Source organism: Micromys minutus, assembly GCF_963924665.1.
Source record: "Micromys minutus genome assembly, chromosome: 8".
Classification (NCBI taxonomy): Eukaryota; Metazoa; Chordata; class Mammalia; order Rodentia; family Muridae; genus Micromys; species Micromys minutus.
Genome location: NC_137977.1, coordinates 222,179 through 237,447, shown reverse-complemented (window position 1 = coordinate 237,447; position 15,269 = coordinate 222,179). Strand labels below are relative to the sequence as shown.

Genomic DNA, 15,269 nt, shown 5'->3' with positions numbered 1-15,269 from the left:
GTACGTGATGGGCTTAGAAGAGGCTGATCATGTGATGAGTGATGTCACTGCCACTTTATCTTAAGGGTGGAGACATAATTACTGTCTCCTTTACAATGCAAATATATGAAGAGTTCAAATATTTGTAATCTGAAAAAAATTCAGAGTATACTGGATAATATGGCCCTTCAATTCACCCCAAACAGCAGTCCCAATAAAGCCCTGTTGTCTTCTATGACAAACCGCAAGAAGTTTTCAACATGGCAAAAGAAAAAATTGAAATATGATATAAATTACATTAATGAGGGATGAACATGTAAAAATATTCAAGTTAAAACACACACAAACACACACACACACACACGCACACTAAGAAATTCCAAAGAATAAGAACTTATGATAGATAAAAATTACCAAACATCAAAGTGAACATTTTTCTTAGTCAATATATTACAGTTTTACTCAACTATAAGGAAACATAAGTTGTTTATGAAAACCTTATCGTTTGTATTTGTCTCCAAACAGTAGCCCCCTCAAATCTGAACCAGCAAACCCCTTTAGTCTGGTAGACCACCTACTACTAGAACATAATTAAGGTTCTTTGATATTACATATCTAGATAACCCAGTATTACAATGATCACAGATACTTAACATCATGTAAGTGGATAGTATCAGAAGAAACCTTGAGAAGAATGTTGAAGAAGCAAAAACTCTTAAAACACATTTAATTAATGTGGATATCTTATATCTACATTCAATAGACCACTTCATAATACTTATACTGGATCAACATGGACCTAATGAATGAAGGTGCATTTTCTACAGAGCTTTATCATTTGAAATGCTGAAATTAGCCAAATTGGTCCTCATCACTTCAGGAAAAAGACTACACAACAGCAGGAAAGCATCTTTAAGAAGAGAGCCTTTACCTGGGATTCCCTCTCAGTGCAGCATGATGCAGGGCATTGAACCCATTATTGTTCGTGATGGTCACATCTGCTCCAGCTTCCAGAAGAACTGCCAGGATGTCATCCCGTTTCTTACTTATGGCATCATGGAGAGGGGTGTCACCTTCAGAATCCTTTTTTTTTTTTTTTAAGTTTAAAAAGACTTCCATTAGTTCTCCTTCCACTGATCACCACAGCAGCAGGAAGACTATCACAGAACCACTAAACAAAGAAGCAGGCTCTCTACCAAGCAAACCACCATCAGTCAGCAACACAGTCTAGGTTCTTGTTGGTCTGTTTCTGACATGGAGGTGATGGTGGCAGTGGTTCTTTCTGAGACACGTTCCCACACTGTACCCTGAACTAACCTTTAACTTACTCTATATAGTTGAGACTAGGTTTGAACTACCAATCTTCCTGCCTCTTCTTTCCAAGTGCTGGGATTACAGGCATGTATTAACACACCCAGTGTCATATGCTATTAAATATAAAATGCAGGCAAAACATGGTAAGGCTGGAGATAGGCTCAACTGGTAGAGTCCTTACATAGCATGCACAAAGCCTTGGGCTCTGTCTCCAACACCACAGGAAATGGGGCATGACAGTACATACCTACAACCCTGGCACTTGGGAAGTGAGGTACAAAGATCAGAAGTTCAAGGCCATTATCATCTACAACGCCAGCCTGGGCTTTAAGACTCAAATATTAAAGCAAACAACCTACAGCAGCACTTGTAGGCCAGAATACAATGAGTTTAAGGCCAGGGATTTTCAGCCTTGATTACACAGGTTATCAATAAGTTTTTGGTTTCCTATATATTAATATAATATGCAATGACAGGTGAGAGTCAACAACTAATGTGTTTTCAGAGGGCAGGAAAGCGGCCGCTTAGTTCAAAGAAGAAACAAATCCAATCAAAACCTCTAATTTCTGAATCTATTTTTTTAAACCTATGTCTGTGTATGTGGGGGGCACGCACAAGAGCAGGCGTGTGCACCCAGAGAAAGACAGCAGCCACTTTACTCTTCTCACTTGAGACAGGGTCCCTGACTACATCAGCTGGGCTGCCTGGACAGTGAGCTTTGAATCCACGTCTCCAGCATCCCTATGCTGGGGTTTCAGGCATGTTGTACACATGGCTAGTTTTTTGTGTGGGTGCTAAATATCTAAATTCACGTCCCCTTGCTTACATAAGTGCTCTTACTCACTGAGCTGTCTCTTTACTCCCTCAATGTACCTTTTTGGAGGTATTTATCAATTACTCAGTTTACTTAGCAATAAATTCTAATTCAGTATCAATCATCTGCAAAAGTGAATTACTTAGAGCTTATATACAATTTGTAATTTTACAAAGTCATATATAGCATACCCTCTATTATATACCACAGCTGTCAGACCTAGCTTGCTAACTGTTTTTATAAATTAAATTTTAGTGAAACATAGCCTACCCATTCACCTATGTATTAGCTATGATTACCTCATTCTATAATGGCAAAGATGTATGGCCTTGAAACAAAATACATGAAAACCTATAGTATCATCTGGCCTTGTTAAGAAAATGTTTTTCAATCACAGGCACCCACCTACATAAAGTACTCCTAACCCGAGTTCAATCCAACTACATACCTTCTATTCAGTGGCACTAAAAACATGCAGCCTCTCACCTGAGGTGAACTAATGTGCCCTGGAATACCTTGTCCCTGGTCTGTCCTGCTTCCTAGTTCCCACAACAGCTACTCCAAAGCACAGGTTTCAAGTATACTTTGTCTATTGCAATCCTACACAGAACTGTCTCCCACTTCGGACCGAAAGGGTAGTAGATCTAACTTCCTTCTCCATAACAGACCAACACTCTAAGTTCTTCCTCTGTTCTCTAGTTCTGCCTCCTACACGCAGGATATAAAGCTACATCTTAGTTCAGAAGAACTGTTCCTAGGAACAGTGTGCTGAGCAGTGCCTGCTACTCTCTTCTACCATTCCTGGGCTTCAGCCACTTCCTAAGAACTAGAATCATTCATACCACAGCTATTTAAGATCACAGTGACTATTCCTGTTGTCTTTTAATTATTACTGCATTTTCAATTTAAAGAAAGTAGTTTTACATATCTGAATAGTTATAATAAATTATAAAATGTATTTAAAAATAAATACTTTTATTTAAAAATAATATTTCAAGCCTATTTTGTTAAACATGATCAAGATAGAAAAAAGGCTAGAGAGAAATCTAAACACTGACATATTATGATTATATATTATTTTATTTTTCTGTGAAATTAAGTAGTTATTCCAAATTTTAACCGTGTATATGCAAAAAACAGTGTTCATGAACATAGACCATGTTCCTCTTACATATATGGTTAAAGTTCATCTAGCTGCTAAACAAGCTTAGAAAAAAAAATATTTTTAGGCAAAATTTTTGTTTCCTTCCTACTGACTTAAACCAAGAAGCTAGAATAATAAAGCTACAATGAAAATATTTAAATAGTTGCAAAGTAAATTATTTTGTATCAGCCTGTATCTTGGATATCCTTCACAGAACTTGGTACTCACTTTAACCAGTCCTACCAATGCCTTTGTAGTATATTCCTCTCAAGTCTTACCTGGAGACTGGGATGACAACCAAAGTCCAACAAAGTCTTCACAACCTGAAGATGACCTTTATTGACAGCTATATGAAGAGGCGTCTGTCTACGCTTATTACGAGCATTCAGGTCAGCACTGCCTCGGTGCAGGACTTCTATGACAGCACCCTCATCTCCAAAGGCTGCATGGTGAACGGCTCGATCTCCATCTTTATCCTGAAGACCAACATGAACGTTCAATCCAGGAAGAGTTAAGAAAAAAAGTCTAAAGCTATAAAATACCACAAACCAAATTAAATACAGAAAAGTTGTGGGAAAATATAAAAATGACAAATGTTAGAACTAAATTAGTTACATTACACCATATTTAACTAAGCCAATATTAGGGTATTTACTAAAACAGCAGTACTAGGAATCACACCTAGAGTCTCCATAGCTGGTGCCATCCAGCTTTAACAGTCTTTTAGACAGACTCTTATGTCACCTCACCTGGCCTTGAGCCCTCCTGCCTCAGTATCACAAGTCCTGGCATTTCCCAAATGCACAACTAAACCAGGCTCAAGACAACCAAGCTACCATCATTTTACTGTAATAAAAGGATACAGAACAATGTGGTCTTAATGACCTTTAGCAGGAATTGGACATTAGTCAACTACATCCAAGACAGATATTACATCTAAGTGCAGAATATACCCACTTCTGAGCATTGGAAAACAGAAAACCTTAATATATATATATATATATATATATATTTTAAGATTTAAAAAATGAGACGGTGGTGGCAGCACACTCCAGCTGGGGCAGACAGATCTTTCTGAATTCAAGGTCAGCTTGGTCTACAAAGCAGCAAGTTCCAGAACAGAAAAAGCTACACAAAGAAACCCTGTCTCAAAAACAACAACAAAAAAAAAAAAAAACAAACAAAAAAAACCCCAAATAAACAAAAATCAAAAAACAAAAACAAAAGACAAAAAAAAAAATTTTATAACTCTCTCAGAGGAATTAAACTGTTTGCCATACTGTTTGTAATAGTCATACTTGTAAAGAAATGAGAAATTAACTTATAGAAAAAGTACTGTATAAAGGGGGGAAGCTTGTACTATACCATAAAGGTAACATATATATTACATATTTACACATAGCTAGTCTCATCTCCTTTGCAGAGATAGATATAGAGAAGGGTACTATAGTCCTCCTCCTCTCTTTATCAGAATACAACACTGCAAATATCAATTTATGCTTGAACGTAAGCCTATTCGAGTACTACTCCAAACTGTGGCTCCCAATCTCTGTGTCGGTACCTAGCAGACTCCCTAGATTTTACAAAGGGTTTGAAAACTCATTTGGTACCCATGATCACTTTAAACCTACTTCTCAAGGATCACAAAAGTAAATACTGTTATAATCAAATACTTATAAAACAAATGAATAGATACAAAACAGGTACTTAATTCAAGATAGGTCTGGGTTTTGTTTTGTTTTGTAACATTTGCCTGTTATCATTCAAAGAGGTATTAAGAGTAACATTTATATAGGAATTTGGTTCAATAACATTTTTTGAAAAGGTAGGAAATTTCTACCTTGTAAACATTTCTAGATGAATCAAAATAGGAGCTGCAGAAAAAAATCTCTTGTGCATTATATGTGTATCATGTCTCAATAAAAAACAAACCTATGGCCTGTAGGAAAGGGCGAAATAGAAAATGGGGCATTCAGTAGGCAGAAAGGATTCTGGAACAGAGGCAAATGATTTGGGTCCCAGACACAGAAAAGGACGGTGGCATATAACCAAGGACCAAGTAAACAGCCATGTAGCAGGACTTGGAATAGAATAATAGGATTATTAAACTATACACCAGTCAGGGAACATACCTATCTATATGGATTAGGTATTTGTAAATATATTTGAGGCACAGAGTCATTATTTCCAGAAAGCTGGAGCTGAGAGGGAAAAACACTTCTAGAAAACTCCCTACTACAAGGAGGTTTTGTTACCTATCAATACTGAGAAAGAAGGACTAGCAAGCAACCAGAGTGAAGGCTCCATTCTCACACTTCTGAACAGCATTGTACTCACGTACCACAAGCACATGTACATGTACACGCACATCCTAAAAGACAGACAACTGATCTTCCTAATGTCAATCTTGATTTTTTTTCCCTGTAGTTTAAAAAAAAAAAAAAAAAAAAGTCTCTTTCCCTCTGTGTATATGAGAGAAAGACAGAGTGTGAATGTGGTTATTTGCAAGTGAGTGTGGGTGCCCTTGAATGGCAAAGGCACTTTTTAGGTCTTGTGAGATATTCAACATGAGTGCTGGAAACACAACTCAGATTCTGTACATGAGTAATGAACATTCTTAACGAGAGTTCCTCTCCACTCCGTCTATCACAATTTTTAAGACTACCCATTTACCTTTAAAAGAGAAACATCAATACCACCAACTAAATAAAAATAGGAATTATTTATAAATATGAATTTATTATACTTATTGGTTATTAGAAAACTATTGATTGAAGCCAGGCATGATACTGCACATATATAATCCCAGCACTAAGGAGCCCGAGGCAGGAGGACCAAATTTCAAGGCTAGCCTATACTATATAATAAGTTGCAGGACAGCCTGGCCTATGCAGTAAGTGAGACTCTACCTAAAGACAGAAAAGCAGGAAGACAGGCAGAGAAAAAAGAGAGAAAATAATGAAAAGAAAGAAAAAAGAAAAATTAATAAAAAGAAACCACCAACAGAAGCATGCTATGCAGGCGCTATCAAATTTTAAATATTAAAAAATAATTTAAGCCCTGATATATGAAATTAAAGGGAACAACATTTTTATAAAATTAAAGATTATAGAATACACATACATACATTTAAAAGGACAGTGCAGAGCTAGTGAGATAGCTTAGCAGTTAAAAGCACTGACTGCTCTTCCAGAGGTCCTAAGTTCAAATCCCAGCAACCACATGTGGCTCACAAGCATCTGTAATGAGATCTGACGCCCTCTGCTGGTGTCTGAAGACAGTTACATTGTACTTATATATAATAATAAATAAATCTTTAAATTAAGCTGTGCTCACAGGAGGACTAACTATGGAGACTAACCCTAACACTACCCTCCTGCCCTGCCCACTCTCCATTCAACCCTCTAAAAGCTGTGCCGCTGCAGCTGCACATCTTGCCTAACAAAACCACAGCCCATATGGTGAGCAGAAACAGTGCCCTACAGGCCTGCATGCACCTACTTTCTCCCATAGAGTAGCTCAGGGAGAAAGTCCACAGTTACTCTTCTTGAAATGGTTTTCAAGTCAGTTCCCTGTCTGCCAGGCCTGACTCATGTCCACAGCTTTCACCATTGTGGTGTGGCTGATTGTCGCCGCCCCCCCCCCCCCCCCCCCCCCCGCCGCTGCCGCCTGTCTGCCCTTCTGTCTCACCTCTGCCTTCATCTCACTGTGACTAAAGAAGACACTATTTATCTTTTCCATGTACTCAGTGTTTATGACTGCTACAGTCTGGAAACAATTTGTCAATATAAAAGTTCCTGTGCTGAAAGCTTGGACCCCCTCCCCCCACTGTAGAAGCACTTGGAAAAGGTGAATCTGTAAGAGAGGCCTAATGGAGAGTGAGGGGACCCTGAAAAGATGAGGACAGGCCTTACAGCAAGCAGTAGGTTACCTTCAGAGATAGACTGAGTGCTTCTCTCTTACACAATACATCTCTCTATCACTCTCTCTCCTGTCTTTAGTTGATATTCCAGGTCTTCAACAGTTTTAGTTTTTAAGAGTGAGGTAATCTTTAAAGGCAACTTCAATTATCATTCCTGGGAACAAATACCTAAAGCCATTTTGATGGCTATAACTTGAGTCCTTCCTGGTATTTAACAGAAAGATTGCTGATTAATTTTGATGCCACTAACCTATTCCCCAGTTTTATAGTTTGGTTCTGTTTTCATTAATGAGATAACCAGAATTAGACAAAGTAATATGTTTAAGTAAGGAAGGAAGGAAGGAAGGAAGGAAGGAAGGAAGGAAGGAAGGAAGGAAGGAGGGAGGGAGGGAGGGAGGAAGGGAGGGAGGGAGGGAGAAAGAGAAAGAGAAAGAAGAAAGGAAGAAAGGAAGGAAGAGAGGGAAAGAAAGAAAGAAAGAAAGAAAGAAAGAAAGAAAGAAAGAAAGAAAGAAAGAAAGAAAGAGAAAGAAAGAAAACACACAGACTATCTTCTGCCTGTTGGAAGTTTTTAGTTAGAATAAATACAAGTGATAACAGTGTCATATTAAAACTGCTATTTTGTTTCTCTTTCTTCATATTACAATCCCTTAAAATATCATCACAGACAAGGAAATGGGAATTTGGTGTTTTCAAATAATGAAAACAAGTTTACTTGCCCTCCAGCAATGATAAAAATGGGCATGACCAAAACAGAACCACCTTTCAGAAGTTAAAGTTTTTATAATGAAACTTTCTACCCAGTATTTTAGAAGCAAAAATATCATTTGCCATACATACACACAGGAATGTATGTATGTATACAAATGGAACTGGAGGGGAGAAGGAAGAAGGTATGGAGGGAGGAGGGAGGGAGGGAGGGAGGGAGGGAGGGAGGGAGGGAGGGAAAAATCAGGGTCAATTGTGAAGCCTCATATTGCTCCTGTTGCTTAACTCTCAAGTCAGGAGTTCTCAAAACCCTTAGTAAAATGACCATTTCCTAATAACCAGAACGTTTGCATTCTATCTAAAAACAAAGGACATTAATCCAACCCCCCCATCTTAATACTTTATTAGTAAAGGGAAAAAAAAATTCCAGATCCCTGAAGAGGCCCCACGTTTGCTCCTTCGGGCCTTGGTCAGGCCTTGATGCCCTAACCTGTACACAAGGAGGACCCAGAAAGTAACCCTGTGCTCATTAAGCCACTGACAAAGCCAACTTCTGGAAATGGTTTTCTGAGCTTTCCCTAATTCAAAGAAACAGGAAGGAAATTTGATGCATAGTCTATCCCCAGCCAGAAAGCTGCTAATGGGGGAAAAACAGATGCATTTTTTTATCTATCTTCAACTATGAGCTGTGTTTATATTTCAATTAAATTTTTAAATAGTTATTTTTCAACATTTGTGAAACTGGTTTTGTAGTGTCGTGTCTGGATTCTGAATAACAAGCACCCTCTTATTTGCTAATTCCATTACAAAAACTAATTACATTAGCAAATATACAACTTTTCTTGACTTGATTCCAAAGGCAATAATCACTCCCCAAGTGTTCCATATACAGCATCAACTGCAAAATGTTTAATATTATTTTTACCATTTTAAACTTCTGAACAATTTAATGGAGAAAAATAAGGAAAATACTATGTTTATGTTCAAGATTGTAAACATCTGATTATTTAGATTTTTTAAAAAACTAAACCCTGTAGGTGAGTACAGAGCTTCCCTCCTCTCCCAACTAAATCAACAGTCTGAACAAGGATCAGAAAAGACAAGGAGACTCCACTCACTGTTCCAACAAAGTGCAGATGAAGAAAATTTAACTGGGAACAACCTACCCAGTGCCTGTATGAGCAGAAACAGTGAGTGTCCCAGCCACGTCACTACAAGATGCGCTAACATTGTTTCTCTCTACACTGATTGGTAGAGAGGCTGATTAAGGCTTACATCTTACCCTTCCTTGTCAGAGATCCCAAGAAACTGTTATTAAGTGACATAGGAAAACTGCTTTTCACACTATTTCTACAATTATATAAATCTGCAGTAGCAGAAAGCACATGGGATGGAAATCTAAACAAGCATTACAGCACACGTCCCAGCCAGGGTCTCAGTGTTCTAGTTAAGTTTCCAAACCAAAGGACTATTTAGAAATATCTGACCAACAGCACAGTTCTAGCTCCAGTCTTTACAGGGTTAACTGGCCGTTTATTTTCTATTGATTCAATTGAGCAAGGAAAAGTTACTGATGACAGCAAATTCAATGACACTGAGTCAGCTACACCCTATTCTACAGGCCATCTCCTGAGGACAAGAAGTCCACATCTCTGTGTATCCCTGGCTGTCTTGGAACTCACTCTATAGACCAGGCCGGTCTACAACTCACAGACATCCACCTGCCTCTGCCTGCCAAGTGCTGGGATTAAAAGCATGTGCCACCACTGCCCAGCAACAAAATAACTTTTAACCCACATCTAAGTTCCTAAATTCAGTCAAAAAAAAAAAAAAAAAAAAAAAATTCAACTTTTATACTACTGGCAAATGAAAAAAATCATATGTATTTCATTCATAATAAAACATCACAGTAAACTAACTGTTGTATAACTGGTGTCCTCCTCAATGTTAATCTGAAGTGTAAGCACCTGGAGCTGAAGCTGGAGAGATGGCTCAGTGGTTAAGAGCACTTTGCAAAAGGACACATATTCAGTTCCCGGTACCTACACAATGACCATACAGCTCAAAGGGATCTGATGCCACCTTCTGGTCTCCAAAGACACCTGTACCCACGTGTGTGTGTGTGTGTGTGTGTGTGTGTGTGTGTGTGTGTGTGTGTGTGTGTGTGTGTACACCAGCAAATGTACACTGACAGACATATAAGCACAAACATGTATCCCCCTCCTCCTGCAACAAAAGGTGGTAGAAAGAAAAGATTAAAAATTAAAATTCATTCAAGCTCTCTCATGGGCAACAGAAAATTCCAACATCAAAGATGAACTATTTAGTGGTAAAACACCATAAGCTCTTTAGGTATCCAATATAAAGTATAAACAATTAAAGAAAAAAGTAACAAAAGATCGGAAAGACCTTTTAAAGATATATATATATATAATAAATTTTAAAAATTTAAAAAAGAGGAAGAGCTAGATAGATACCAGACAGTAACTGGAGCACTTTAAATCCTCCCACACCAGACTTTAGAGGACAAAACTACTACTCCATAGCCTGGTCTAAACTAGAATAAATACAGTCCTGATTTGAAACTCCAAGGTCAGTATTTACTGCCCTTTTATATTATACACAAATTTAAGCATATGCACATGCAGAGATAAAGATACGCTCTAAAAGTTCACAAAATAAGAAATAGACTAAGCAAATGATGATGAGACTGTAAGAAAAAAAAAATCTCTGTTAAATAAGAAAGATATTGATCCCAAATATATCCATCCCCTTATATATTCCTCATAGGGATCATGGGTGAGCGCAGTCAGGCTCCCTACAGCTCTTCTACCCTAGGAGAAGGAAGCTGTATCTGAAATATTAAGAAACCATTATAAGGGGTTAGGGGTTGATGGAGGAAGAGAAAAATAGAAGAAAGCTCTAAACTATCTTTTCTCAATTTTTCATTTTAATTTGAACAAGGGGCAAATATTAAATTTGTAGAATGAAATTCCATCTTACATAAAATTATTTCTAGAAAAAGTTTACTCAATTTTGTTTTCAAGCTTAGTTTATATACCTCTGCTTCAACATCTACATTTTGCTTCAAAAGTAACTTCAAAATATCAACATGTCCATTCTGACTAGCAGCTTGCATTGCTGTGTGGCCAGCACACTGTCCATTTACCTAAAAAAGAAAAAAAATTAAAAAACATCACAAATTAGGAATAAGACAATAAATATGGACAGGTATATGATTCTTTGAGAGCAATCTGACATTACAAATATCATAACATAGATCATCAAGATTATTAAAAAAATAAAAATAAGAGAGACTAAGTGTGTGTGCGTCTCTGCACAAGCATATCTTCTCCAACTGATTTCCACACCTTACCTTCCCTGACCCTGGAGCTCAATGACTCGCTTAAGCCAGCCGGCCAAAAGCTCCAGGTTCCTCCTTTCTCTGCCTCCCAGTACCGTGACTACAGGCATGCCAGCACAACCGCCGTTTACATGTTTAAATGTAGATGTTAGGGATCAAGCTCAGGTTCACACGGTTACACGGCACCCACTTTTACTGATGCACCCATCCTCCCAGCCCCTTCCCCTCTCCATTTCTATTTTGAAAATGTTTATTTACTTAGCTTGAATAAATTAACTGCAAATAAACTTAAGCTACAATATAGTGTGAATAGACACAACATAGGATCTGACTTGTCAGAAAGCATGTAACAATTTAGAAAACTTAAGTCAATTAAGTCTTTGAAAAGAAAATAACAGCAATTATGGAGACATCACAAATAATATAAAGTATAATATAAGTTTCCTGACATGTATTTTGTGTATGAACTCAAATGATTATGCTTAAAAGTAGTAAAAAGAGGCAAGGAGTTTAAGATCAGCCTGGACTACATAACCAGTGGAAGAACAGTGGAGTGCAGAGTAGGACTACATAACCAGTGGAAGAACAGTGGAGTGCATAGTAGGACTACATAACTAGTGGAAGAACAGTGGAGTGCAGAGTAGAACTATGGTCAAGAAATCAAAGGCTAGAGATTCATCTTAATATTCAAATAAATCAGAAAGTAAAGAAAATACTTCAACATAGTGCTCTGGATAGTTTTATGTCAATTGACACAAGCTAAAGTCATCTGACAGGAGGGAAACTCAATTAAGAATATCAGACTGAAGACCAGGAAGGCATTTTCTCAGTGATGAATGGCGACGGCCCAACCCATTATGGGTGTTGCCATCCCAGGTCTGGTGGTCCTGGGTTCTATAAAAGAAAGCAGACTAGGCAAACAATGAGCAGCAGGCCAGTAAGCAGCACCCCCTCTATAACCTCTGCACCAGCTCCTGACTCTAGGTCCTTGCCCTGACTCTCTGCAATGATCAGCAACGACATGGAAGGTAAGTCGACTCTTTCCTCCCCGAGGTCTTTAGTCATGATGTTGCACTGCAGCAGAGGAAACCCTAAGACACTTTCAGCAACAGACCAAAAGATCGTCCAGTCAAAAGTTAAAGGAAAAGCAGATAATCATATTCTAGATTACAGAGAACCAAAATTATCTGTACATTTTATCCAACAACTACAAAATACCTATCTTTCTTAACACCAGAGAATACTCTCAGATACATTATATGACAGGCAGCAATACTAAATTCAACAAAATCTTTAGAATAAATAACCTTGAGCTTTTTTTTCTAGCCACAGTACAGTAAATAGCCTTGGGAACTATATGATATTTGTGGAAATCAACAATTTACACACACATGTTGGATAAAGAAAAAAATAAAGCAAATTTAAAAGCTCTTGAAACAAAAATGTAAATACACCATAACAAAAAATCTACAGACTAGGACAAATGCACTGCTACAGCAAAGTTAGTGCCTACAGAATACACAGAAAGGCAATTCGAGGATGTAAACTCAGTGGCAGGCAGAGCACTCACCCAGCACATGTAAGGCTGTGGTTTCAATCTCCAAACCCATCAAAACAAAACAGCAGCAAAAGCCAAACACTGTGGCTCACATTTGTGATCCCAGTGCTCAGGAAGGAGAGAGAAGAAGTACAAATCTGAGACTTCCTGGGACTAGAGTTCAGAGCTAACAAGCCAGAGCTAAACAGACAAGACATACCCACCCTAAGATACCACTCACTCTGGCTAAAGGACATAGAAAAATCAACCTCAAACTGACTATAAGACATTCCATACTGTCTATTTACACTGGGCCAGACGCTGCCACGTAGGCTGCTGGGGAGAACAGTTAGCAATGGTGTTAGCCAGCACTGGACCTGCGTGCACACTATGACACTGACCTACCTGGGAAGATATACCTGCACTTTTGCTTTCATTATTATAAGTTTTGCTGTAGTAGTGCCTAGCCCATAGATTTTTGTTTATGCTATGTTTACATTTCTTGTTTCAAGAGCTTTTAAATTTGCTTTATTTTTCCTTGATCCAGTATGTATGTGTAAATTGTTGATTTCCACAAACATTATATAGTTTTCAAACCTGTCTTCTGCCGTCCCAGCATAGGCACAACAGTGCTAAAACACTAACGCCTGGTGTAATAGTGGCACGGAGTAACGTCAGTAACCAAGTGCTTTCTGATTAGACATGAGGCTGATATTCAGGAAGGATTCATGCCTAGTACTGTTTTTTTTTTTTTTTAAAGAGGCTGGTGTACGCATGCTCCATGAACACAAAGGTCACCCACACCGGTGTCTCCCCACATGCAAAGTGAACTAAGGGCATCATGATGTAGAAATGGGGGCTCGAGTGACCTGTGCCTTCAGAACTTCAATGTGAAGAATCGAGAGGAGTGGGAGATGAGCAAGAGGAAGCCCTCCCTGGCTCCCAAGCACCCTTCCACCCGCAGCCTCCTGCAGGAGCACCTGAGTCAGGATACAGAAATCAAAGAAGTTTCTAGGAAAGATAATAAGCTGCTGTATTACTAAGAGATGTATATATTGATTCCAAAAATCGATGCCTTCCTTTCTGGTCAAAGATATTGAACCACAGCAAAATCCAAAGGAATTCAGACTGCGGAGAGGAGATCACTTTGACAAGAATCTCATGGTCATTCACAAAGGCAAGTTTACTGTTGTAGAAGCACCAACCCTTCTCAATAACCATAAACTCTCTCCAGAAATATGGGCTGCTGAGAAAATCACCCAAGAATACCACATAGAACTGAAAGATGTAAATTCCTTTCTCAAATATTTCGGTGCTTTTGAAGTCAAAATCTTTCCTCCTGAAGACAGGAAAGCAATACAATCAACATGGGTGGGGAGGAGCCCCTAAGACTCCACTCCTAGAGAACTGATAGCTGCTAAGGGAGAGATCACGGTCCTTTAGAAACATGGACACCAGGAGACAGACTGCCTATGGCAGAGCAGAGAGCCCCTCACCGACGCCATGCATATATGTGGGCAGCACTGCTTGACCTCAACAATATTAGCAACTTTTCTTAAAGGAGGCAAAGGATGAGACAGAAAAGACTGAGGGCAGGAGGAAGAGCAGAGGAAAGGTAGTTATCAAAACATATGGCACACATGTACAAATCTTCTACAAGTAAATAAAAATGCCATTAAAGGAAACAACATACACAATGGAGTACTACTCAGCTATCAGAAACAATGACTTTATGAAATTCCTAGGAAAATGAATGCATCTAGAGAATATCATCCTGAGTGAGGTAACCTAGTCACAAAGGAACAGACATAATATGCAGTCACTGATAATTGGATACTAACCCCAGAAAGCTTTGAATATTCCAGAAACAACTCACAGACCATATAAAACTCAAGAAAAACAAAGGCCAATAACTGAAAGCCTCAGTCCTTCTTAGGAAAAAAAATAAGTGTATAGCACCCTCTCAGAGTGTGGTACTCCTGGACCTTAAATCATTAATACTCCAAGAGCTAAGAATATAGCCTTGTGGCAATTTTTAGTATTCAAAATATCATTATGTTTAATCTATACACACCAAGAAAACTCTAACTGTTTCCATGTTACGTTCTGTTATGTACTTTATGTTTATGATAACTAGTAAGATTTCAATGCATACTATCAAACCTCTAAAAGAATTAAGTACTGACAAAAATATATTCATATAGTGTTATGCCAAAATGCCTTTAAAAATCTATACATGTATCTCTCTTTTTTTAAATAAAGTTGTATAAAAAAAAAAAAAGAATACATTTCTATTAACAACAGCCAGGGAAGAAAAGTCTATAATTAAATTATTTTTATGGTAAAAGAAAAAAAATTTTAAAAAAGGAAACAACAGATTGGGAAAAGATCCAATAGAGGGTTAATATTATATATATGAAGAACTCAAGAGGTTAGACTCCAGAGAACTAAAAACCCTATTAAAAAATGGGGGACATAGCTAAACAAAGA

The 15,269-nt window shown here is 38.0% G+C and overlaps 1 protein-coding gene and 1 pseudogene across 5 annotated transcripts in view; one reads left to right on the top strand and one right to left on the bottom strand.

The window, feature by feature from the left end:
- MIB1 (MIB E3 ubiquitin protein ligase 1) overlaps window positions 1-15,269 on the bottom strand; it is a 208,246-nt gene that overhangs the window by 146,504 nt on the left and 46,473 nt on the right. For all 4 annotated transcript variants that reach the window (XM_080920200.1, XM_080920199.1, XM_080920197.1 and 1 more), the window contains exons 10-12: window positions 10,940-11,047; window positions 3,530-3,727; window positions 911-1,062 (exon numbers count right to left, since the gene is read on the bottom strand). In XM_080920200.1, the coding sequence (XP_080776326.1) occupies window positions 911-1,062; window positions 3,530-3,727; window positions 10,940-11,047 (458 nt within the window). The remainder of the gene's footprint in view (window positions 1-910; window positions 1,063-3,529; window positions 3,728-10,939; window positions 11,048-15,269) is intronic.
- On the top strand, window positions 13,632-14,211 carry LOC308423799 (NADH dehydrogenase [ubiquinone] 1 alpha subcomplex assembly factor 4-like; annotated as a pseudogene). Its single transcript has one exon. The product of its transcript is annotated as an NADH dehydrogenase [ubiquinone] 1 alpha subcomplex assembly factor 4-like (transcript).